Source organism: Strix uralensis, chromosome 1 (assembly GCF_047716275.1).
Source record: "Strix uralensis isolate ZFMK-TIS-50842 chromosome 1, bStrUra1, whole genome shotgun sequence".
NCBI lineage: Eukaryota > Metazoa > Chordata > Aves > Strigiformes > Strigidae > Strix > Strix uralensis.
Window position 1 is genome coordinate 34,491,385 of NC_133972.1, and position 26,992 is coordinate 34,518,376.

At 35.3% G+C, this 26,992-nt stretch overlaps 1 protein-coding gene and 1 long non-coding RNA gene across 8 annotated transcripts in view; both read left to right on the forward strand.

Annotated features, from left to right (window-relative positions):
* The window catches only part of SKAP2 (src kinase associated phosphoprotein 2), a 121,978-nt gene that overhangs the window by 14,590 nt on the left and 80,396 nt on the right, over positions 1–26,992 (forward strand). For all 7 annotated transcript variants that reach the window (XR_012628114.1, XM_074862213.1, XM_074862204.1 and 4 more), the window contains one exon: positions 8,688–8,792. Coding sequence is in view for 6 of the 7 variants with exons in the window: in XM_074862213.1 (XP_074718314.1) it covers positions 8,688–8,792 (105 nt within the window). In the remaining variant the exon portion in view is untranslated. The remainder of the gene's footprint in view (positions 1–8,687; positions 8,793–26,992) is intronic.
* On the forward strand, positions 3,498–5,405 carry LOC141940773 (uncharacterized). The gene is made up of 3 exons (XR_012628115.1): positions 3,498–3,898; positions 4,074–4,174; positions 5,313–5,405. It is a non-coding gene; the product is annotated as an uncharacterized LOC141940773 (long non-coding RNA).

Below are 26,992 nucleotides of genomic sequence, written 5' to 3' on the forward strand. Positions count from 1 at the left end.
ACTTCCCAAAGATTGCCAAGATTTTGTAAACTTGAACTATGTGATTATTTAAAAATTGTATTAAAACAATCTGCTATTTTTTTTATATTGCATCTCAGCACTCTTGCTGAAGTTAAAATGTAGTTTCCCTCCTCTCCTCACTGTCCATCAGAACTAAGTGTGGAAAAGTCAAATGTTCTTTTATTAAGAAAATGACTAACATGAAATTAGGTGGGATGGTTGTTTCATTGCAAATGCATGTGACTTTCTGGAGAGCAAGTTTTTTAAGATTTAATAACTTTCTGAGGCTGTGACTCTAACAAACATGAGTTGTCTACAAAGATCAGAGTTTGCATTTAGTAGTTTGCTTTTTTTGAAGGTCAAGAAAATTCTAGGCTATCTGCTTTCTTCATTGGCAATTTGTTTCAGAATTTCTTTTCTGATTCAACAAATTATTAATAAAGATGAGATTTCATTTTCTCCAGCTGGATGATTTAATTGCTATCGTCTGTAATTGTTAGTGTATAACTTGCTCCGATTTCTGTGAAAATTGTATTCAGCCTTATTCTTTTTATTAGAGTGCATTTGATTCCTAAGAAGGAGATATTGCTTTTTTTAAAAATTCTCATGTGTCTCTAGTTCACATTGTAGAACTAGGTACAGATGGGGAAGGTTGTGAATGCTGACGCTTTAGTTTTCTTTCAGTATTTGTCAATAAAATGAGAGGGCTCTAAAGTTACACCATTGCCTCCTGCAAATGAGGATAAATTTCTTCAAATTCATGTGCATTTACATGCATGAATATGAAAAATTCACAAGAAATGGGAGCCTGCACTTATTTGCAAAATATTTGAGGGAATGTGGTTCAGTGATATGGGTTGTTGGTATAATTTCCAGAGTTCAAGAAGTGTGTGCTGAACTTTATTTGGTTGTGTCATTCTCACTTTAGGCCTGTACAAATTAGGCGTGACTTGTGTAGGTGTAGAACAAAAGACCCACATGGAGGTAAGCAGTCAGATTCTTGCCCAGCTACTCGTGTAACAAAGAAGTGGCAGCAGCTGAGTGAGGTCAACTTTTGTGCCCATTCATCCCTCTGTGCACACCTAGACATTTGAAAAATGGAAAATTTGAGAAAAGATTAAAACCTGAGGTGGCAGTGATGGGCAGACATTTTCATGTTCCTCCCCCTTCCAGAGAAAAAGAAGAAATTTCCCAAAATATGAGATGAAAAAGGAGAACATCTTTTATGAAAAAAGGAGGGGTGGAAGCAGAAATGTGGAAATTGCACTGAAACAAACTAGGAAGAATAAAAACTACTGTGCATGTTTAGACTTCATATTTTCTTTGTTTGGTGGTAGCAGTTACTCCTTTTTTTTAAATGCAAATAAAATAAACTTTCTTGTAGCTGAAAGGTGAAGAATGATTCAAACTATGTGCCATGTTATCATGGTATAGTAATTATCATACTATTAACAGCTGTGAGTTGTGACCTGTTATGCTTCCAGAGGCATCCAGAAGAATCTTTTGGAGGCCAAAAGAAGTGGACTAACACTTTCAAAGCATCAGCTTGTCACTCCACTGTCTTCCGTCATTGTATGATCTTGAAGTTCCACTGGCTTTGCATGTAGCAACCAGTCAGTTTGACCAAGGTATTGTATGTGAGTTTTTCCACGGGCTTTGGCTGCTAGCATACAGAATCTTACCTTCCGTAAAAATAAGGCAAGGAGGTTTAAAAGAAGAATAAAAGAAATAATTGAAGAGCATGTGCACAAGTAGAACCAGGATCCTTAAAACTGAAATAATCTGTGTGAGTATCTCTCTAACTTTCAGAAAGTGCATACATCTTTGCCACCAGACTGATGAACTTTAGGACTTTCTTGCATCCTCTTATTATATTGTCTGTTGGTCAGTAAATATGCTGCCAAAAGCATATTTTGTGTCTACACACTGAAAAAATGAAGCTTTTTAGGGGAAGTGGGTACCTGTGAAAATTAAAGACATGAAATTCATTATACAGGAAAGTAATTCTTGTGTGATGTGTTATCTGATTTTACACTGACTTTTACAGTTAAGTGTAATGTTGATTTACAGACAAGGAAAGTGCATGTTGTTCTTATGACAAAAAAATGTGCAATGATATTAATATCCAAACCAGTAATCTTTCCACAAATTTTATTTTTATTTAGTTAAGTTATTAAACAATTATTACATTTATTATCCTTCAATTAAGGAACTCAGTAGAAATGTCTTTTTTCCCTTAGACACTGCTGTTTTTTTTTCTTTTAATTTGAAACATTTGACTCTTCGTCTAAGCAGTTTAAGTAAAACCAAAAAGCCATAGTCACACTCAAAGTGACCTGTTCTACATCTTAGAATTGGGAAGGAACTTGAAAACTAAGATAATTTTCATACAAATTTGATTCATTTTTTAGAAGACTAGTATTCCACTAAGGATATAAAAGCCTGGACTTTGTCAAAAATTCTGAGTTAATACAGTTTTTGGCATTTCTCTGTTCTGAGATTAACTGAATCAATACTATGGCTGCCAAAATGTTTAGTTAAAAGAACCTTGTTTTCAATTTACGCTAAAAATAGTGCTAGAGCTGGCAGAAGCCTATAAGCTCTAGAAACGGTATTCGTGTTTGAAGCTCACTTGCCATCTGTTCTTTGAATTTATTTTAGTAAAATATGTATTTTTAATCACTTTTCAAAAAAGATTTTGGCTCAGTGTTGGCAGTGAGACACCAAAAGTACTAGCCAAATCAAGTCATAATATGGGAACTTGCAGAACAAGTTCCCCATAAAGCACTCAGTGCACCTTATATCTGATCTGTAGCACATGACTCGGTACTATTTGTGCAGAAAAGTATGATGCAACACTTGCTAACTACCACTTTTCAGTCTGATAAAAACTGATGAAGGTCCACTTTCATTTTCATTTCACTGTAGTATAATAGAAGATAAACCTGTGTCTCTAGAGCACTGGTGTTCTTCTCTATGTAATTATTTGGAGCACCTGTAGGAAACCTTTAAATGACTCAGATGGCTCTTTGGCTCTTGGCAGAGCAGTGAGTGTCTGGAGCCTGAGACATCTACTTCCTGGAAATAGTCAAGCTGATAGAGTAGCACTATATGCAAAGGCTTTGTGTCTTCTGGTGTGTTGGTGGTTTGGTGGTTTTTTTTGTTTTTTCTGTTTTGTATGGAGGTGATATTTCCTTTTTTGTCTCTGTACACTCTGTTTTTCAGGAAATGGCAGCAGGTAGGAGTCTTTTTGGACTTCAGAAAGGGAGGCAATAGCTTGTGGTCATTGGAGCAGTATGTGGATGTGAGTTTTATATTTTAACACACTTGAGCTTTCAGTCAGGAGCATAAATACGTTGTAAGTATTTAGCCATAAATGGGAAAGATATGACTTAGTAGTTATGCAGTCTGAGGATCATCACTACGTATTTCTGCAGAGACCATCAGATGCATTAGAAGCGTGCCAAATATCAGTCTGCCCTGAATATCTGGAGGGTTTCATTGTAGGCAAGTCACTGTGTTGTCCCTTTCAGCTATACGCAGCTGTTATCTGTGAAGTGTTCATGCCAAGTGCAATTTCAAGCAGCACGAGATACAGCCACCAGTGCAGCACAAAATGGACTTATTCTGATATGCATCATCAGAACGAGAGGCAACTCAACAAGTGAAAGTTGTGTTGCTTTTCATGTTTGAAGTGTATTTGCTTACAAAACCTCATGTTGTTTCAGTATTGTTTTAAAAAATAGCTGCTAAGGAATTACTACTTGACCTTTACAAAACAAGCCATTAAAAACCATCATGTTAATATGAGACTCTAGAAGACTCTTCATACAATGAGCATACATTGAGAAAGTGGCTGTCAGAAGAATCCAGTTTTACAAGATGACTGGTGGATTGGGTCAGTAGCATCTTCTTAAAAAATTAGCTGTAGCTGTCAAGGGGCCAACGTTTACCTGTGCCAGCTTGAAAGCAACTTCATCTATTTATTTTTGTGAAAAACTGTGTAGTGAGAACCTTGCATTGATCTGCTTGTTGGCTTCATCCAGTCCTTTGTTTGGTGGTCCTTACTGCAGCGGAGATCGGACAGGATGAAGTGATTTCAACCTGCTGTGACTTGGGACCTTCTGAAATGGCAAGAAGCAGGGTGTTTTGACCTGCATGTCTTTTTATTTTTGTGAGTTGTTTTATTTCTCTTATACTTGAGCAGTTTTAATGCATCACTCTGTCTAGACTTTTTTTAGAAATAAATTGAAAGTGTTTAGTGATCTGAGGATGAGAGCTAGCAAGTCTCTTTCAGAGGCATTGGCTGAAACAGCTTGCTTGCTCTTTTTTAGATTTGGTGGTGGAAGCAGTATCTTTAATGTTTAGGAGTTCATTACTATAACCTACTACAGAAGAAAATGAATTCTTGGGGGAAAAAAGAAGTCTGGACTTTAAAATTTTTGTTTAAATTGGATTCTTTTAAAATAATATGGTCCTGTTCGTTATATTCAGCTTGTACCAACTAAATCTGCTGGAAATCTTCAGAACAGGGGGTAGGGACTGAAGTGGAGCCCTGGTTACAGTGAGAGTTTGTTTTATGCTCCATTCCTAATGTGGTACACTTACCCTTTGGTATGCATTATTTCCTAAATCAATAAATAAGCTGTAATGGAAAAGGTAGCATTTAATAAGGAAAGACATTGTATGGGGGTTCTTTTGCAGATATCACAAAATATTGATTCTGCTATCAAACCTGTAAGAGCTTAGTTTAAATTGCAGAAACTGGAGAGTAGGGTCAGTTCATATACATATTTTTGTTATCGTTGTAACTGTTAACTATCTACTGTTAATTAAACTTTTTTCCAACTTCCAGATAAATCATATGGTATTCTGGGGAAACAAGAAACTATATTAATGAGCATCAACTCCTTAATTATCCTTGTGACTACATAACAGGGACACATTCATGTCATTTCTTTGTGCAATAACTTTTGCAAAGAAGTATTTTTAAACTGATCATTAATTTTATGACCACAGAAATGAGATGCAAAATTTATGCTGTTGTCATTGGCACAGGTTCAAGGCACCACTGACATTATGTGTGATTGTAATGGAATGGCTGCCAACTAATGAGTCTATAGACATTTCGTTTGAGCATGCTTTGCTTTTAGATGTCTGATTAGGCAGTAATGCTTTCAATTATGTCTGCAAATTGTATTGGATACATTTACCTGATGCCCATTGTTGCTTTGTAGTTCGGTTTTCTATTACATAAATGTAAGTTGAATGCTTTTCTTTAATTTATTGATGCTTTTCGGGTGTATTTTTAGGTACTTGGCACCTGAAGAGAGTAGTGGCTTGTGGTGCTCAACACTGACTCCTCTGACTGTTCAAGGAGTAACACATGTAGCCTCAAATGCAATTCCATCTAGTCTTCCTCAGTAGGTGGAGTATAAACTGCAGTGCAACACCTTGGTGGAGGAGCATGTAAAGTGGAGAAAGGGCAGAGATTATTCTGAGTGGATATGCAGGAGACCCCACAGAATCAACAGGAAGCTTCTCTGATGAGCTGTCAGGAGCAATATCCTTATATATTAATAGCATAAGCTCCTAAGATGTCTTTTAACCCTGCCAGAATTAGGAGGCAAAACCCCAAGGTTGATACTACCACGTAGTCATTCGTTTATGTAAGTGCATAAAAATGTTGTGAAATGCTGCCTGTTAAAGCTCCAGAGCACATTGAGTCAGTTCTCCTATCAAAATGCCTGTGGTTCTTCTGAATAAATTAGATGATTTAAGGATTGTGCTTCAGTGCATGATATAAATTTACATTTATTTAAACTAAAAATGTTCCTTTTTTAATTTTTATCTACTTCTGCAAGGCTACTGGTTGCTTGTACCTCTATGTAGTGTCTGACCTATTTTCCACATAAAACGGTATGGGTACCTAAATGTAGTATTGTATGACATATGATTTATATACTTGCTCTGATTGTCTTTCTGGGTGAGGGGTTTTTTTTTCATGGAAGTCTTCAAGCTTTTATTTAGGATTTAACATCCAGAGATTGCTTTGAAGACTATAAACTCTCTAAAAGCACTGAACGTGTAATTTTTTTCTTCATAATACCACAACTTTTTTTTTGTGATTTTAAGAGCATTTTGAACTTGGATATTGTGGACTTAGAACAGATACTTGTTTCACTATAAATCTACATTCAGTGTGCCCATGGGTTTTGTTGTTTCAAATACAGTATATACCTGGGATAGGTACATGGTGTGCCCTAAATATGTATGTATGTATTAAAAAGCCCCTTGTTTCTAGATCATCTGGCTTTTATATGAATGCAAAGCACAAAGATTTACTGAATTTGAAATCCTAAGCATAATTAGAAAATGGTAGTATTGTGACTTAATGGAAAAGCAAGGTAATAGTGCAGCTATGCAAACTTACATAAGAAATCACAAGTTCTCTGAAAGAGATTATGTATTGCTGAGTGGGGCAAAATTCTCTGGAGATGTTCTTTCTACATATGTACTCACCAATTTGTCATCTACAAGTGCTGCTCACTTAGATATACTTAGGTTTACTCTTACTGTTCAGGCCATGAATTTTGAGTGCTGGAGTGTGGTGTTTGTGGAAATGTTTTCCTCTGGAAATACAGCCTAATATTTTAAATTTATGCTGACACCTTCATGAAATTTAAATAATAGTATATTTATGCGTAGCTGGTAAGAGGACACTTTGACTGACAACCAGTGTTTATATATATGCTTTGTATATATACACATATATGTGTGTATGTATCTATACAAACATATATTCTATGCATTCTAGTACTAGTAAAAGTTTAGGACAGGAAGAGAGTGGAACAACTTTTGATACTGTATAGGTTGTGAATATCATGTCTGCTCTTTTTATTGGAGTCTATTGTCTAATAAAGAGATGGAGAGAGGCAGGCAACTCATCTGATATGTAAGTGTGGAAGATGATCATGCTGTTTGTAAATATGGCATAATATTTGCTGCTCATGTGCTATCTGCTCTCTGGTTTTCTGTTTGGAGGAAGAGGTGAATCCTGGAGAGGGATAATTTACTTTTGATTGGTTTGACAGGTGTGATGAAATGCAAATATTTTGATCAGATTAACACGATGGCTGGAGTGCTACTGGAAGATGGTTGTGTCAAAAATAGATTGGAGTCAGGTTCAGATTCAAAGCAGTTGTTATATGGCATGGGACCTTGAAAGGAAGCTTACTAAGCATACTAAATTAATGAAGGGAAAAACCAATTTAGTATTCAACAATCTTGGGATGTAAAAGAACTCCAGCAAAGCAAAAAATCGGCTTTGTTGTTTCACTTGCATAGAAAACTTGCTGTTCTTTGCTAACAACTATGGTGCTTTTTGGGCATGGACTCTGAATTTTCCATGATTTTTCATTATTAAATGGGAAGCAAAGAGATAAAACTCAGCCATCGCTAGGCAGTCTTACTGATGAATACAATTCATATGTCTGTGGAGAAGAATATTTTCACTATGCATGGGGTTTATTTTGGATTCTGAGAAATTAGTTTTCCGATACAGTGCTCCAAAATGGAACACATGCATAGAGAAGCATGCCTGGAGGTCTCTGGAAAGCTTTCGGCATATGACTATACCAAAAGGCAATGCTTAAGCAATTTAGCTTTATATACTCTTTGAGAAAATTGAGGGTGATTTGATCTATTGGAGCACCAGCTTTATGACTTTGGTTTGGTGATTTTTATAATATTTAATTATCTGATTTTACTCCTTCAGCAAGACTTGATTTTTTTTTTGTTGTTGTTTAAAGGAACAATGTAGTTTGTGTTATTTTTCCACCTCTTCTTCACCTAGATGGTATTAAAAAAAAATCTGAGAAAATATATTGAGTTTTGGGAGGGAGAACTTAAATTTTGTCTAATTAAATGAAAGCCTTGACTAATATTGATTTCAGTTTACCTTTCCCAGACCTTCACACTTAATGCACTCTGATCAGCGTAGTGCATAGGTTAGCTAATAATGTAGATTTTATATATATTGTAGTAGAGCTCTCAACTGTGTAAGAAATTCATCAATAGAATGCTGCATTAAGCTGCAGGTTCAGACTGGCTGCTATCAAAAGGCGATTCCATTTTTAGTTTCATGGGAGGAATACACATACAAGTAACAACATTTGCAAAGTTGCGCCTAATTATGGTGTAGAAAAGTCGAAGTGAGCAGAGGGCGACAAACTGCTGCCAACAGTAGTTGGGCAGTTTCTTTGGAGGGAAGTTGCTGCAGCTCCTTCCTGCGCTTGGACAGGCAAACTTCAGAGCTTGGCACTGCCCTTTTCTCCTCCTGCCAGTGTTTTCCCATGCCCACCTCTTTGCTGTGGTGTGTGTTTCTTTCCCCACCGTGTGAGAAGCTGTCAGCTGTGCAGTGCTGGGAGCGGTTCATTATATGACAGTGTTTAGGGAAACCGCTCCAGCAACATGTACACGGCCAGTTAGGAGGTAGCCCTAGAACAGCACCGCTCACAGCTGTGCCTGAATGTACGAGGTGTGTGTTATGAGTGTCCATGAGAAATGGGATTTTTTCCATTTCAGATAGGAATTGGTATCCTCCTACTAATTAAAACACTTGTCTTTGGATTTTGTGTTTGTATGGTAGACTATTTTAATTAGCAATGTATTTTTTACTTTTACAGAACTGGAAGATGAGGAAGAGTCTGAGGGCTCTGTTTCTTCGCCTCCTGATAGCGTCTCAATAGCATCTGACCGATATGATAAAGAGGATGAAGCACCTTCTGATGGTATGTGAGACTGTTTACCTTAGAATGTACTAGATTTGCCAGTTTGCTACAAACTCATGTAATCGGATCCTGGTGATGTGAATGTTAGTGTTGGCAATCAGATAAACAGATAAGCATCACAGCTGGACAGTCTTCTTACCTTTACAAGAACCTTTAAAGGAACTGAAGAGCTCTCTCTAGTGGTCCTAGAGCATAGTGAAGCTGTTTAAAAAACCGTAAATTTGAAACTCATGTTTTTTCATAACAAAGCATCTTCTGTAGATACATATGTTTTTAAAGATAGATCAGTGGCTAAAACAGTGTGAATATTTGTAGTAACAAATTGTTTGTTAATTCAACATTATCAGATTCTTGCTTAATTTTATTGTGCTACTTAATGGCTTACTGTATTATTTATCTAATAAATAATGAAACAGTTTACATGATTGATATTTTTCTGCAAACTCCATGCAGAATAGGTTCATAAAATATTAAATTAATTATTCCTACAATGTTTCCTTCCATTAAGACAGTCTTTTGTAGAATGTTTTCATTATATAAATTTTAAATTTGAGTTTGCATTTAAAAAAAAAATCTAGGCTCCATAGCTGTTTTCCATGTTGTTTTATTTTGTATTCATTAAATTTAATGCTAAATGCGACTGTTCTGAAGACATGAACAATTGAATATTTCAACAGTTAACAAGCTTGCTTTAGCATAGTGTCCATATTTTTGAGATTCGTTTATTGTATACATAATATAAATACCTTCTATGGATAATATATGGCAATAAATTAAATATATGTACAAATAAATTAACGATGTATATTAATTTGTGGCACTAGAAGTTAGATAGACTTACTAGTGAATGATGTTTCCTGACATGATATGATGATCAAACTGTGCAGCTCCATCTCGAAATACAATTGCTGAATGAAAATATGCTTCCTGCAACACAGCACTCCACATTTTATGTTATCCAGATTATTCCCTTTGGAAACATAAATTGCTTTTATGAGGTATAAAATTATGTCTATTGCAGAACAGGGATAAGTCAAGTACATGCATAAGTGATAAACCTTCTAACCACTGATTCAGAATAATGCAATTTTTTTTTTATATTCAGAACTCTGTAAAATGTGTAACGATAATAATCACACTTTTTTTTTTTAATATTGAGCTTGTTGCATTTTGGCAATGTGACCTTCTATTAAAAAAGTAAAACCAAGCCTTTTTGCTTTTTCGTTGAAATGTAATTATCAGTCAAATTGAATATGGCTTTTAGAAGACCCAAGCTAATTTTCCAAACTACAGATGAATGCAACTTTCCATGTATTTAGTTTTGCTTACAAACATAATCTTAACATTATTTCTAATTGTAACTTAATAACATGGTACTGATTGCATAAAGGGTATGTGACAAAACTGTACGACTATTTAATAGGAGATATGATTATAGATTTGTTTTAAAACAGTTAATGAAGAAAAAAGTGATAATGTTCATAAATCTAAATAATGAATGGCTGAAGAATGCTTATGCAAGAGTATATGAAATACTGTATGAATTTGTACAGATGGGTGATTAACTTTTAGCCTATTTTGGAAGTTATAATTATGAGAGTAGGTATAATAGCTGCCCAACAGTATCTCGGCTAATTGGTTCCAGTTTAGGTAGAAATATAGTGGGTGTGATTCTGCTATATTTAAGATGATTTTACCTCACTGGTCTTTCTATTTTTTATGATAAATCCTCTTTAATTATCTAGTGGGATTGCAGTGTGAGGAAGAGTAGAGAAAGGTAGTAGATTTTGATCTGTAAATACTTTCATTTCTTGGAGGAGTGTTTCTGTTTTCCTCTTTGAATATCCAGTGTATCATTCTAAGATGATTTTGATTTCAACATTTATAGTCCATCACTCAAGTCTAGCCACCTAGACTGTATGAAAATGTATGTTGGGAGAATCTTATAAAAGGTGGATTGATCCTCGGACATGTAATTTGTTTTGGTTCTCATAGGCATGAATGGGTTTGAAGCTTAATACTGTATTTTTGTTTTTTAGCAATCTGTTAATGTTCAATATTTAAATCCTACACAAGAAGCTGGGTCTGTAAGGTTGATGTTTGATCTTACATGGTTACCAGCTTAGTCCAGCAGGACTCTGCAGGTGTAAAACCTCTCGGCATTAACAGGGGCCTAACTGTAGGTAATCAAATGGAGGTGTTCTTTCTTTATATTTGACTCCATTCATATTTTTGTTAAACCTTTTATATATATTTTATGTTAAAAAAACACCAAACAAACCAGGCATTTACCTTTATATACTTGAGTTAGACTGCAAGGTTTCTATGACTTCTGAAAGTGTCACTATTTGACTTTGCAGTGTTGCTGTCAAAATATAATTTGTGGAGGCACCCGCTTGGTAACAGATAAAGAATTAGCGTATTACGTGTACATTACAGTCATTGTAAAATCCTGGAGTTTTTGTGTGACCTTTGTCTAATGGTGTATTAATTACAAGAGAGATAATCCATTTAACAATAAGTATGGGATAACTAAATTAGCACAGGTCACCTAAAGGCCTTTTGTCAAATCTGATTGTTATGTTGTCCTTTTGACTTTTACCTTATGGTAGGCACTAACAAAGTATCTAAACTTTGATGGATTATAAACTCTAAACATGATATGTATTTTTCATAATGCTAATGTAATTTTCTAGGTACTGAAAAGGTCAAACCCCCACATCTCTGTGTGCATTCTAAGTCTGTCTTTCCTTTTAATATTTCTTTTTCTCTGTTCCTCTGGTTCAAAAGTTCACTCAGTTCCCAAATGGCCACCTAATTTTCCAGTTATTCCCTCAAGCCATATGTGTTTTGGTTTCTTTATGGTTTATTAGGTACTGTAGGAAAGTAGCATAAGTTATATCATCTAATGAAATTCAAGCACACTTCAGTGATGCTTTGACTTGATTGCTGGCAGCAATTAAATCACAACGAAGGAGAATGATGCATAGGCTTACATGTCCAGACACCCTACAGAAATTGGAAGAGGGATAAAACACAGCAAAACCCCGAAATAAAATAACCCCAAAACCAAGACAGACAAAACAAAACAGCACTGCCAGGCACTCCATTCTTAACTTGATTTTTTTTTTTTATTGGCTAACAGCCTGATTGATAGCAAAATCATAACTTGCTGTATGCTAACAGGCAGAGTTCACTTGTAGGTTATTGTGAGCTGATAAAGGGTTAGATGGAGTTTTGATTTTCGCATTGGTCCTTGGTGCACCAGATTAATGGAATTTCAATGAGAGACTGGAGTAGTCACAGCTTTGTCAGAAAAACAGATGGAGATTCTATAGCCATGTCTGCTCATTAATACCAGTTGCCTGAAAGGTGTACTACTTCTCTATACAAAAGACTCAACATAATTGATTTTTGAGTGGGGTATTTTTTCACTTATTGATGACTAGGTTTCTTGCAACTTAAATGACAGGTTTTTGTATACTACATTTTATAACAATGTTATGTCTTCTAAATTCTTACTCCCCTTCCATCTGTATTTTGAAGAATGTGTGTAGTGGAAAATATATATGTCTTGATCAGTTAAAAACCAAAGCATACCAAAATGCTTAAAAATTGTAATAGTAAGACTTTCTTTAGGGTTGGTAACAAACTTATTTTTGGTTGAGACATCAATGGGGAAAAAGTTACTGTTTTCCATTTAATTTTCAGGTTTCTTAAGATGATATTAAATGTAGGTTCAATGCGTGCTGAAACTTTCGTATTTAACAGTGTAATCTTTCATGATCTCAAAGGATTTTTTTTAACAGTAAAATTTTTTTGTTTATGGTATGGTAACTTGATTCCATAGTAGGAAATGCCATTAGTATTAAACGAACAAACTTTCTGACTTTAAATACTGTGAGTGAATTGACCACTTCTGAAGAAGATATGTCTGTTTAGCTCTTCAGGGAGTATGTGATTGGGTAATTACTGGATCTAAAAAGATCATAGTGAATGCTGTGATAAAATAATTGAGATCATCATTTCTGTGGAAGGTCTAGAAATGTTGCCTTGAGCATGTAAGGATGAAAGAAGTACTAAAAATATGTCTGGGGACTTGTATACTCTTCAAATTATCATATTTGGCTATAGTTTATGAATAAAAGATGCTTTTCATAGAAAATTCTTAAATAGGATGAGAATCTCATACAAAAAATTCCCCATAGTTGAAGTAGAGGAAGGTAGGACCTAAGCAAGCAAAATAGGACATTTGGAGAACTTTAAGGAATCGGAATAAATGACAGGGTTGTGCTTTAACTGTTTGTCATCAGAGTGCAGTCTTGAAAATGATCAGAATTTGTTGCTTCCTGCAACATGCTTTTTTCTTGGTGTAGTTTTTGGATGAAACAACAAGTTTTAGCACTTTGTTTTCATGCAGCTCCTCTGGAAAAGTTCTATGCAAGTCTTTGCAGGCTTGAGTCAACTATTTTACATGATCTATATTATTTTGTTAGCATGAACATCACATTTTGCGTTTTGATCAAGTGAGAATGAAAAATTGTGTGATTAAGTTTTGCATGCTGCTTCTCACATTTTAAGTCTGAAATACAAGTACTGATTAAGCTTCTTCCCCTTTTTTTTCTTTTTCCTCTATTTGGTAGGCATAAAGGTTTGAATACTGTCACGGAAGAAAGGTAGACTTCAGTGTAAGACCTTATCTTTATGTACAATGCATATACGAGTGTTTTCTCACTTTCTTCAACTACATTCCTACTGAGTTTATTCTTGAGACACTATATTAAAGCAAAAATTGTGTTCCATCACTGAGCCACTTAAGCCATATTAGCAACTACATTAGCAAAGGTTGGAGAACGGAAGATGCAGCTAGGATTTTTCTGTTCTCTTCTCTCCTCTTTTGCCCTACCTATCCCCCCAGTCTTTTATTGGTTTACCACTATTTTAGTATCATAATCATGTACACGGAGAGGATGTTTGGTTGTTTTGGGGATGACAGCATTGGAAGTTTACTTGAGTTATTTTAGGAGATTGGTTATTTGCTTTGCAGTACTGGAGAGAGTTCCAAACTAAGTGCATTGACAGCCATTCAAAGAAGTGAGAAACTTCTTTATTAGTCTTGTTTTTCTCATAGGTAGGTCTCTTTGAAGGGAGGAAAACTTATTTTCTTATTCCTTATATCTCTAAGTATTCAAGCTTGATGGAAAAATACCATATTGAGGGCAGGTAAGATCTAGATTTCTGGGATACTTGATCTTTGGTGAGAAAAGGTGACTTCTACTTTATGCTCTTATTAGGAGCTGCCAGGAGGGCAACAGCATCAGTGCCATGGGAAATGGATAAAGACTAGACTTTGGCATGCCAACTTTGTTTTGAGGAGATGCTAGTTTCTGTCAGAATTGTGACTGGGAAATAATATAATTTATTATTTTTATATATGTAGGTAATTCTGTGCTTTCATCAATGGTTTAGTAGACTCTACTGCTGTGTCTGAACAGATGTTGTATGGTGGAGGAAATACTATGTGTTGCAATGTATTATGATCCTGCATTTCTGGGGCATTTCTGGCTGGAAAGGTAATATGACCGATCAGAATTATTGCTTTCAGAATTCTAAGAAATTTTAATCAGCAACTGAATCTTAAGCTGGAAGACTGAAGTCTAGAATTTCCGATGCAGTATGCCGCGGCCGTCGGAGGAAGGATGTATCACTAGGGAATTAGACTGAGAAACTTATGGACAGTTTAGATGTCACCTAGAATACAATCTTTTACAAGCTGATGGAACACGATGAAAAGTAAAACATACTAAAGAACTTAAAATATGAAGTGTTTTTTTAAAATTTGGTTTGTGAGGATATTGGTGCATGTGGGACCATGTGTACATAAATTCCCATATCCAAATGTTTAACAAATGAGAAGAGGATGCTAGCTTAATTGAAATTGTCAAAAGCTGTAAAGCAGATCAACTCCTTGTTGGATAGGAGAGACCTTAAGAGTAAAGTTAATATATCATGCTTAGCCTGGCTGCGACGTTTCTTGGCAGGCACCTGTCTCATCTTTCCTAAAAATCTCTTAACGGTGCAACTTCAGTCTCCCTTGAACATCTTACTCCAGTGCTGCACTGTGCTTGCTAGTAGAGGATACATACCCTAAACTCTTTTTGTCAGTCTGTTGACATTTGACTCCTTTTGTTCCTAAAGGACATGATGATGGTATATTCCCTTCCATCCCCCCCACCCCCTTCTGTCATGAATATATTTGAAAACTAAGTAGAGTCTTTATAACTTTCTACATGTAACTGCTGTTCAAACCTTATGTAAAGAACAAGCAACTGAACTGCTTGCTTGCTTGTTTGTTTGTAGGATCCATAGCAGTGAATATAGCAGCAGTGACTTATTCTGGAGAAACAAGAAGTTTAAAAAAAAAGTGCAGGTGAAATATGCAAAGCTAATCTAATTAATTTTGATTTAAACCATTTGCACAGAACAGAAGGGATTAATTTCTGATAGGAAGCAGAAGTTTTAAGTGAAATTTTGGCCCTATTAAAGTCAGCAGTAAAGTTAAAAATGGCATCATGTAGGTTAACAGTGTGTACAAATTGATGATACTAAAATGCTTGAACTTCTAATTATCATGATGAAAAACTTCCTATTAAACAATAAACCCCTGTGTTCTTTTAACATTTACCTTTCTCCCATGGGAGAGATGACATGGTTTGTTGCTCATTTTATTTCATCTATGTTGCTTCAGTGACTGAGCAATAACAAAACAGTCATGTATGCTCCACCACTACGCAGGACAATATCCACAGTAAAAAACAAATAATGACCTGCCTAATATTTTTTTTTCATATTAGATCATAATTTTATTCAAGATATCTAACAATGTTACAGTTAAAAAAACAACAGAAAGCTGAAGTGCAATAGATTTTTCTATTTACTTTATATTGCCTTTTGGCCTAATGTTTTTCTAAATCAGTTCTTATACATCACAAATAGCTGAAATAAAAAGGAAGAGAGAGGGTTTTCTTTCAGCCTCTTTTTATACGTGATAAACTTTTCAAGTGTGTTTTGGAGGCTGTTAATTATGGATTTTAGGACCTTATTAATGCTTTCCCTCAACTGAGTATATTTCAACTGAGTATATTTCTACCTTCTGATTTCCCTGTAATTCCTCTTTCTGCCTTCCAAGCGGTAGTGGCAAGTCACCTTCCATTCTGCTCCTTACTCCTTCCCTCCCAGAATCAGACAGATGCATCGATCGTAGATGATAGCACTGCTTCACCCTACTCCAGTGGCACCTTGAGGTGGGTACTCTTCTAGTAACCTTCCAGAGGTGAGCAAGTCCAACAGATTGTTGCTGCTTGGTATTCAAGGCAAGAGGCATCTTTTCCTTCCTGGTATCTTAACATGTATGACAGGAAAATAGGTCTGCCTTCAACATATACTGTGCAGTAGCCCCAGGCATCTTGGGGAGAACAAACTCTACATAACCATAGTGTTTTGTTTGTTTTAGACTAGATCAGAAATATTTAAAACAATGCTCTATGTGGTACTTTGTGTTTTCTGTCTCAAGGATGAGGCTTTAGAAGGCCTGGATATGGGAACCAGCTGAAAAAAAAAAAAAAAAAGCCTTGCAATAAAAGTACAAATTAAGTTTGGTGTAGGCTTTTCTTTGTCTGAATTGGTGATAAGGAATTTGTGACCATATTTAACTTATTACATTCACTGAAGTGTGTATCAATCCTAATGAACAGAAAAAGATTTTTCCAATATTCCTGGTTTTGTGTTTTAACTGATTAGTACTTTCTGTAAAGGTGCAAAGTATATTTGTAGAGATTAAACAAGTACAAAACAGGCCTGTTTTCTGTCAGACATCATGCAATCCAGACATTAATTTAGTGGATTTGGGTTTGTTTCTTTTTAAATAAAAGGGAGGTTGCAGTGATTAATATTTGTGAATTTTGAGATTAAATATGAATGGAAAAGTAAAAACTATGTCATGAAAAGGTTTATTGAAGTGTTTGCAAAGAAAAACCATTGTAATTAAATCTTTATGATATCCACTGTATGGGCAAGTTCATTATTGCCCTTCTCAAGAAGATGTTGCAGGTATTGTTCACTGCTTAAAAATTTGCAGCAGGAACCATACTTCTTTGGACACCTGTCACTAGATAGTATTAGTTTGCTTCATAGTTTCCGCAGTAGTTCTTCATAGATATTTACTTGGATTATTTACAAGAGTAGGATTTAAGTGTAGAGTAGCAGACTAAAAATGCCGAATGCCATCTTTTGTCCAAACTAAAATTATGACTACAGTTTCTTAACTATTATTCAGAGCCTGTTCACCGCTACCTAACACAATAGTGATGGGTAATATCCCATGAGGATCTTAGCCTTGTCTTCTCAACTGCTGGTAGTCAGAAATAGTTTTGGGCCCATTTTGGGCAAGGAATTATGGACCATCCTATGTTACAAAATGGAGGAAAACCTCTTCTGGTCTAAACAGGATTTTCCTGTCCTTCTGAATATTTACTCTGTCTACCTGAACGCACTTTTCTCATTGGAAAGTACCTCACAGCCTGATAATAACTTCCCAGAGATATCCTAGTCTTCATATAAACCATTTTCTTTTGCTTGTTCCTCAAGAGTCAAATTTTGCATTTCTGTATATGGATATGGGTGATGTATAAATACTCACAATGCATATTCAAAGATGCTGTTCGTTTATTATGTGTTTCACATGTCTGTACTTGTGCATCACAGCATTGCACTGAAGAGTTAAGGGGAAAGGATTAGTGTTGAAAGAATGTGAATGGGGGCAGAAGGATGTTTGGACAGCATGGACAAAAATGGGATGGTTACATGTGAAGTGAAGGTGGTCCAAGTCTTTTTGGTAGGTAACAGATGAATTGTTCTGTTGCAAGCGTGGATACAGGAAATGGTCCTTATTATTACAGGTGCCTGCAAATGAAGTTAATGGAAGTGTTGTCATTGACTTCCAATTAAAAAAAAAAAAACTTGCCTGTTTTCAGATGGAAACTCTAACACGTTCTTCTGTCTGTTTTGTGTTTACTAATTTGAGTATGTATGCATATGATGGTGGGGGGGGAAGTTTGTCTTTTTGATTTCTAGAACAGCTTTCCTTATATGAAAGTAGGAGTGGACTAATATTTGTCTGTATTTTAACAGAAAAACAATTGGCAAGATTATCACAAATTTTTTTGATCAAAGCTTTTTGGAATATTTTAGCAAAATAGTTAATCTGTAATTGTGTGTGTAAAATAACTGCATGTTAAGAGTTGAAAATACACAAAAGAATGTAGTCATAACATTGGGAAGTGCAGAGTTGGGGTTTTTTTCTGTTATCTGTATAGATAATATTTGGAATTTTAGGTTGAAAATAAAACCTGCAAAATAAAAACTTTGGTTTTACTTGTTAACCACAACATACCTGCAAATTTCATTTGGAAATACGTACTATGTTGATAGAGGTGCATTTAAGTATGCATTGCTTTTTTAATATATGGCATACCTTTTTTTCTGTCTCAGATTGCTGGAATCTTCCATTGCCCTCATTCATTTGAGCGATATTTAGAATGTGGTATAAAAATAATGTGAAAATGCTGTAGTGAGCTGGTGATAATTGATTTACTCCATCACACTGCAATACCTCTTGTTTTCCTCTTCCTCCTCCCTTGGGCAATAATCATGGGATCAAGCTGCCAGTCTGTAGATATAATTTTTCCAGCAGTGCCATCTGGCTCCTTGGCACTGGAAGTTGTATTGGCTTCTTTGCTGTTTCCACTGATTTTTGTCAAATGTTAGTCCGTTGATGAGATGTCTTTTGCTAGTAGGTGCTGATTTCTGCCCTGCCCCACCCCCCAGTAAATATTGTTTTTTACTGGTGTTGTAATGCACCACTTACATTGTGTGGGGTTTTTTGTTGTTGTTTTTTTTGGTTTGTTTTTTAAATGGGATTTAGGAGTTAATATGGGATCTCTTTGAGGAAAAATTAAGTTTTACGTATCAATTGGCTTCAACCATCCATGTTTAAAATACGGTTTCCCACGATTTTTGTACTTTTTGAATACTACTAGCATCATGTCCTCTCACAGATTTTTATAATATTCAGTGTTAATGTAAAATTGTCTCCTTTTTATTTTTGGGAACTTTCACCTTTTAAAGAAATTATGGATAAACAATAAGAATTTGTAGGTTCTGTGTAACAGATGCTAAAAGCCTTATGTTTTGGAATAACCAGCCAGCGAAGCTATATCTTTTTTTATCACAGAATTACAGTTTTATTTTTGCTGTCAACTTTTCTTAAAAAAAAAAAATTAAAAAAAAATTGTAGAAATGGTGGGTCAGTAGAAAAACAAATCTGAGTGGTTTTATTCTGTTCAAGCCTTAGATGCATTTCATTGCCATACAAGATATAATGATGGTATTGATAAAAAGTTAGAAAAGAATGCACTGTAAATAGTATTTTTAGTATTTTAATGGGGATGAGAGGGAGAAGGAGAATCCTCTTGACCTAAATTCTTTTTGTAATTATCATTGTTCTTATTTTTTTTTTAAAATTTCCTCTACTGATCAGAAACATTCATTTGGGGGGGGGGACGGGACGGGACAGAAACCTGAGTAGCTGAGGATCCCAACAAAATACAAAGAACAGAGTTTTAGATAACACATTCTTATTTGGCTTTAGAAAAATTGCTTTGAATATTTTGGGTGAATTAAAGAAATCCAAAGGTCTTTCTATTTGAACTCCTATTAATCAGAACAAGGCTAACTAATTTAAATCCTTTGTATATATTTAAAAATTTTAATTTTAACTATGATTTTCAAGTGCTGTGTCTCAACTGAATGACTTATACACATCCCTGGGTGTAAATTTAAATTTTCTTTTGTGTTGAAAGTATTTTCTTAAAGTTGTTCAAGGTAACCTTGTGAACTCTCAAACATGTACAATTGTGTTTAGTTGGACTGTTGGAATATTTTTATATTATTCCTAAAAGTAGAAAATAATAAGCACTACTTATTTGTCATAGTCTTAGTCCTACCCTAGTGTAATGCCTTTGTTAATAAAATACTATTAAACTGGTATTTAAATCAATATTATTGTGCTTTCCCAGTACTGGGAACAATAGGACTAAAAATCTTACGTGGGGCAAGGAGGGCATTGGTGAGGTTTTTGTAGCAGTTGGTTTGAATTAAATTTCAAGGATCTCTTGGTGTCTCTTTATAGTAGTCTTTTAAAGAAGATGATGACGACAGACAGGGTATCTGAATGTGGGTCTCCTTATCAGTAACTTGACTCTGATAAAAAGTGTGTATTTTTAACATATGAGTGTATTTGAAAGAATCTATAGAAAGGGCTATAATACCAAAGTATGGCAAGCATAGCTAAAGATGCATGATCTATTGTTACTAGTAAAAGTGTAAGTCTTTAGTTTCACAGTGTATATTCTCTCATGAAAGATTTTAAGGGCGTAGGTATATCATGATTTTCTAAACCAGCATCAAATCTTTTTTGTTCGTAACTAAATGTGAAGATAAAATGCTGCTGCTAATCAATTGTCTGGGATGCCACCTCATTAAGATTTACACGATCATCAAAAATGCCCAGAATTGTTTGTTGGCTATATCCTAACTCAAATATATAAAGGGGATACCACAGCATTTTTCTTTAGAATCGTGGAGAGTTCAGTGACCTTTTGTGGCAAATTATGTAGAAAGAAAATATTTATATTCATTTAAAATAACCTCCATGAAGAAATAGTCTCATTACCCTGTTTGATCAATTCCTTGCAGCCTGAGCTGTAGCATGCTGCTATTGCCATTGGTTGATGGAATACACTGAGAAGTGGCTAATGGTGATGGTGCTCATCAGGACAGGGTTCAGCCAGCGGTCAGCAACAAATAATTCAAGACTGTTTCTAAGTTTGTGGCTGGTGGAATTTGCTTCTTGCCCCAAGCCAGCAGCATTGCTGAGCTGGGCTATTTGATTAGAAGAGAAGCATATTTGCTTCTTAGCAACTGCACATTTGCACAACACACAGACCTATACTGCCTCCAAAGGTTTGCCTTTTGTGATGTTGGAATAATACTTTTCTGTTGATTGACAGACAAAAGAGATCTTTGCAATGCAGAGGAGTTTACAACCAATTTTTTCTTTGTCTTTTGGAAACTTATTGGAGGTGCTTCTTAATTTAGCATTGCCTGATGCAGATTTGTATATGCAGCAAGACTGGCCACGGTTTGAACTCCTACATTTAAGCTATTAACTACTATGGCTATGCTATTTACAGGACAGATGCTCACTTATGCTTAATCATTGGTGTGTGCAGCTTTTTTCCCAGCAGGTCTACCTAATGGAAATTATTTTCTACTGTATTCTGAAATAAATTTTAATATGTATATTACTATCTCTCATGAAAGAGGGATATTCCTTTTACAGAAGATAATGATAGAGTGAAAGCTGTTCTATTCTTGGTGCTTTTTTTAATATATTAACAGAAATGCAGCAGTGATCACAATTCTAATAGTGCATGTGTAATTTTTGATGTAACATTTCCCACAGGAAGTGAGTCTACAGAAGAAAATGTGTGTAGTCAGTAGAAGGCAAAGGTATTTATAACACTGGTAATCCTTGAAAAAAGACAATTTAGGAAAAAGAAAACCTGAGATTTACAGTCCTAGGAGGCCAGGGCAAGAAAAAAGCAAACTTTTTTTTTATGGTTTTACAGCTCTTTTCACTCCTGGCCTGTATTTTATTGTTGAAGTTTCCATACTGCTGTAGTAGAGCAATAAATTGCTGATGTGGTTACTGAAATGTTGCATGAAATGCTAGGTACAAGTTAGTGTTAACGTGGATTTTTGATGGAGATACCTGCTTACATATTTTACTAAATAAAAGATATCTTCTAGCTTTCATAACTAAAACCAGTGAGTATCTTTTGAAGTGGCTTTTATAGTCTATTAAAACTTGTCTTTTAAGGGATAGGGAGAGTTAAAGCAGGAGTGCACAATAAAAGACTGTGAGCTGTATTAGCATCGCTAATGTAAGCATTCAGGAGTTTACTAATAACCATTTTGGTGGCGATTTGGAGCCAAAAGAGGAGAGAAAGAAAGCTCTCTGATACGGTGAGGCAATAATAAGCCCCAGATGTTGTTCTCTAAGTTAATACTAAACCTACCAAAGTTTTAAATCCTTTTTCATGTATGAATTCTTTTTTAGTCAGATGAACAATTTTTAATAAATAATAATCCAAAATTTAGGCTTTTAGAGAATTTTGGAGATGGTGAGGGAATGAGACAAAATGAAAACAATGAGGGGGAATCAGTGGCTGTTCTGGGAAACAGGTATTTGGGGTGTGCATACAGTTGAGCAGGAAGCAAGGCATAAATATGGGTGCAGCTGTTTTGGAGGCCCTGGTAGGGCTGATTGGTGACTGACTCCATTCTCTTCCTAGTTAAATTTGATGTGTGTATATATAAATTTTTAGAAAGGTGTTTTAATGTACTGTTAGGATTTCACAGTCAGTAGGGAGAGGTGTTAGCTTTGGCTTAATTTCTGAGACACTGAGTTGTGATAGTGTGATAAGACAGCTGCTTGTTACGCTGCTGAATTGCCACAGAGATGCTTATGCCTGGTTGGCTTACTTCTGTATCTTGATACCTGTTCATGTGTTACCTGTGTTCTACATAGATTTTATACTTCTTTTAGTAATATATGCACAATGCATTAGTGTTGTTTTTTTTGTCTGGGGTTTGGTTTTTTTTTTTTGGTAGCAGCCTTTTGCAAGCACTAGGTTTTTTGAGCAAAGTAACTAAAATATGTAGGAATTGCCACATCTCTACCATCAAAATACAACTATGTGCAGGGTAGAATGCAGTAGCTTTTACAATGGCACTGTAAACAATACCCAGCAATTTAAGAGCAGGATATGAGGAATATCTCACCTAATTGAAATGACAAGGGGGATTTTGCATAGGTAGCTGCAATTATTCATATTTGGAGGTGGGCCAGAATGCTGGGGTTATTCCCCTCATCTTGCTAATTAGGCTTTCAGTTTCATTAACAGTCATTGAGATATTGGGTGACTGACCTGTGTATGAACATAACCATAATCCATACAAAGAATATTTATTTATTTTTTAATTATCCTTTAGAAGTATCTCTTGGACTGTGTTAAAAAGTCTGTATAACGTTTTTATGGGTCACTTTCAGTTATATAGCTCAAGATCGGTAGAAGTAAAGGAATGTTTTAAGATGTGCAGAACACCGAATATATGAAGACTGAAGGCAGCATGGCTATGCCTATTTTTCGTTAGACTGTGGGCCACAACTAAGCCACTACCATGTTTATATTACTGACATTTAATCTTCCTTTTCCAAGATAGAATTTACAAGGATTTCTACCTTTACAAATGTCTCTGTGGAGAAGGAAAATTAATCCAGTTTTGTTGTGCTCCCAGGATGTTTTCAATCTGGGGTAAATTTAACTTTGAACAGGTCAGAGGAATCTACAGTTCTTGCTGTATTTAAGCCCTAATTTAGGAAATAAAACTTAATGTGTATGGCATCTTTAAATTCCTGTGCCACTCTAATACACTGTCACTGGATTTTTTTTTTTCTCCCCCTGTTAATTGCCTTTGTCCTTCGGAAACAGACATTTTGAGGGAGTTTTTATTTGGTTTTGTTTTCCTTTTTAGGGAGTAATAATGAGGTGCAGTGATTCATACCTTACTATGTTGGTACCAAATAGCTCCTTGCTCCCCTTGGAAAGGGCCTTGAGTGTCTGGACCTTAATTAAATCTCTAGGCCAGTCTTTTTTCAACTGACTTATTCTTTTCCAAGTTCTACGATTAGTGTCTTCTCAGGAATGTTGGGTAGAGAATTTCTTCACTGTATCTGCAGCTAGTGATGATTCAGGTCTTAAATTAAAAATAACCTTCAATGAAGAACATCACAAATACAAAACAAGAAGGTGAAAATATTGTACAGAAAGCAAATCTACTGAGTCAAAATGTTTAAAAACACTAAAATTGTGTGTGTGAAACTGAACAAGCTAAAACAATAATTGCCTTAAAACTGAGAAATTAGAGTTGTTCAGAACTGGAGTAGTTTAGGTTGTTGTTTGGGTTTCCCCTGCCTTTTAACAATTAGAACAGTGCTATCCTCAGGTAACATTAAAATAAAGAAGAGTGTGGTTACAACATCACTAGTTATTCTGGTTCCCACTGCCGTATAGATGAGGCCATAATTTGTCCTTCTGGTTTGATATTTATATTGTTGATCCTCCTGTAGTTCTTCATGGATCCTTTGGGACTGAGGGTCAGTTGTCTAGCTCTGGCTTTTTCATGTTAGTTTCTTCATCTGTAAGATTGTTCTAAGGAATATACCAGTGGTTTGTAAATATATCGAACAAAGTTATCTTTGTGTGTTATATTTCCCTTCCATACCTAGAAGTAACTTATTTTGCCAGTGTGTTTTATTGGCTAATACATATGAATAAGGTGACGTTAATGAAATAAGAACAAATAGAATAGTGATTAGTGATTTTATTAATTCAGTATACCTCTAATCTTGCACAGGAATGGGCTTTGGTAGTGATAAAGATGCATACTAGTATAGATAATGCATGAAGAAGTTGATCCCGGAGTCTTCAGTTCTTTAGTACTTCTGTGTCACTGACTGGCTTCCATGTAGTGTTCTTGAGCACAATTTTGTCAAGTGTTTTTCAAGAATTTGTTGTCAAAGTATATTATTCTTAGAGGATCCCAAGTTTATGCGAGGAAATCTGACAGTGCATTAGCATAACTGTTGTATATGCAAATACTTTTGTGGGAACCAATATAAAAAGGAACCTTTATAATGATTAGATTTTTATTTCAATACAGTTTTGTTGCAAGTCTTACATTCATTGGCTGCCTATGGGAGTTTATACACAAACTGAAGCTGTGATTTAGCTTTTGGGCTGAAAAAAAGAAAAAGCTTTGAAAATTGGCTAAGTGCCAGTAAATGTGTGTAATGTATTTTTCATGTGTCATCTTATTTTCATTGGATCAAGGCAGTTTTGGAATCCTCCACTGTATGTATGTACCTTTTAATTTGAATGAGTCTGTGCTTCAGAGAAGCTAATGGGGATGAAAACAAAAGGTGGGAGAAAAGGTTTGGAAACCGATATACAAATATACCAGTGGAGGATCTAGGTTGTACAGAAGATGCATAGCAGGGACTGGTATTAAGTCAGTTGTGTCAGTTGAAGTCCATAGAAATCTCTTCCTCCTTTACTAGAAATGTAACTGTCAACTAAGAAAAAGTCCAGCTGGTTAGGAATACAGCTGTATTATTCTGTGCATTGCCACTTACTTATTATTTCCATATTACTATATTCAGGCTTTAATAGTCAGCATTCTTTTGTTGTGCTACTTGTTCACCACTGCAGGATACCCATGTTCTTGATGTGGAAAAAGAGGTAGAGTGACAAAAGCTCAGTTAAGTCCTTAAACTAAAACCACTTAATTTTTACAGTTGATATTTTGGTTTTTGAATGATGGTGAGAATTGAAAAAGTGTGTGTTCAAACTGAGGGAAGATTTTGGCTTTGATATTGGTGTGTGTCCTGAACTACCACCAATTTCAATGAGCTATTCATATGTGTTAGGTAACAGCATTTGTACCTGACCTGATTTTGTATTTAAAAAGGAAGGGAGGAGAAGGCAACATTATTAGGATCAAAAATTGTTTTTCTTGGAAAATAATTTCATCTAGATAATCAGAGTAGTCGTACTGTTTATTGTAAGGTTCCTCTTTCACAGTCTTTTCCTCACTTTGTCAATCTGATGTATGTTACAGCAGTCACAGAAGAAAGTGTGCGGTTTTCTGTGAAATGCATGAATTGGTACATATGTGACATCCCAATGTTATACATGCTCTAACCTTCCCTCCACCCCTTCTCTCTCCCTCCCTCCAATTGCTTACATTACTTTGAAAAAGTGTGTGTGTGTGCGTGGGTGTGACAGGGAAGAATCAGTAAAGTGGCACAGCAGGCCCAAAAATGAAATGTTTTTCCCTGTAAATGTGTTGTGGTGTTTTTGTTGTTGTTTTTGGTTTTAATTTAAAAATATAATGAAACCAACATTTCACAGCATTTCTAGAAAGATGTGAATACTGTTTCTCTGTTATGAAGAGGAGCAATGGAGGCAAAGTAGCTCTGACTTGTCCAAGATTGCAAAAGGAATGTGGTTAAGAGCCAGGACTGGTTCTACGTTTTCTAGCTCCTGCTTACATGGTAAGATCTCTGTTATGCCTCACACTTTCCAGCTTTCTGAAATTTTTGACAATTTGAAATGGATATTAAAGGGACATAGTGTAAACTTTTTTTTCTGTCCTCAGAACCACATCATTTATTAACAGACGTCATCCTTATGTGTATACAACTTCCATGGCTTTGAGTGTTATTGTAAATGGTAAAAAGACTCTTCAGTTGGGTTTAAACTGATGCCTCCTGAAGTACGAGAGGTGTTTGTAGTTTTGTATAATGCCTTAGTTTTAATGATATTATTTTAATATGAAAATGTTGGTGTTCCTTTAACAGCATATTCTGCTCTGATTTTTCAATATCAGAAAATCATTTAGATAATGCAAGGTATAGGACCCCAACACCCACACCCCCCCCACACCCCCGAGTTATAGCAGTGCATTAAACTGCTGATACAGACACTAAAACTGTGAGTTTTCCCTTACTGGTTCATTTGAGGGTGTTGCTTTTTTCTTTCATGAAAAAGGTGGTGGTGCCATATAAAGGCTGGTATATAGACCATACCAAAAGTAGTAAAGTATGTTCTGGAAGCAATAGTATAATGCTTTCTATCTGAAAGATCACAGCTAACTTACATAAACTGGTGGAAAAGTTTATGAAAGTTACTCTTCAGCTTGCAAGTGATGGAAGTGATTTGGCTTCACTTTAAAAACAGCAGCCTAAAACTGAACTGCCTGAGTATTATCATTACTCCAAAGCAGCATAATTACCATTAGGAGAGAATTGGTTCCTTTAAAGGAAAAAATAATGAAGGGAAAACTTCTTAAAATGAGTTTTATTACATTTTTCTTATAAAATTAGTCTTTCATTTTGTTGATTAATGCTTGAGTTTAAGATTTTGATGTAGGCATTTCACCATTATAATTCTGAA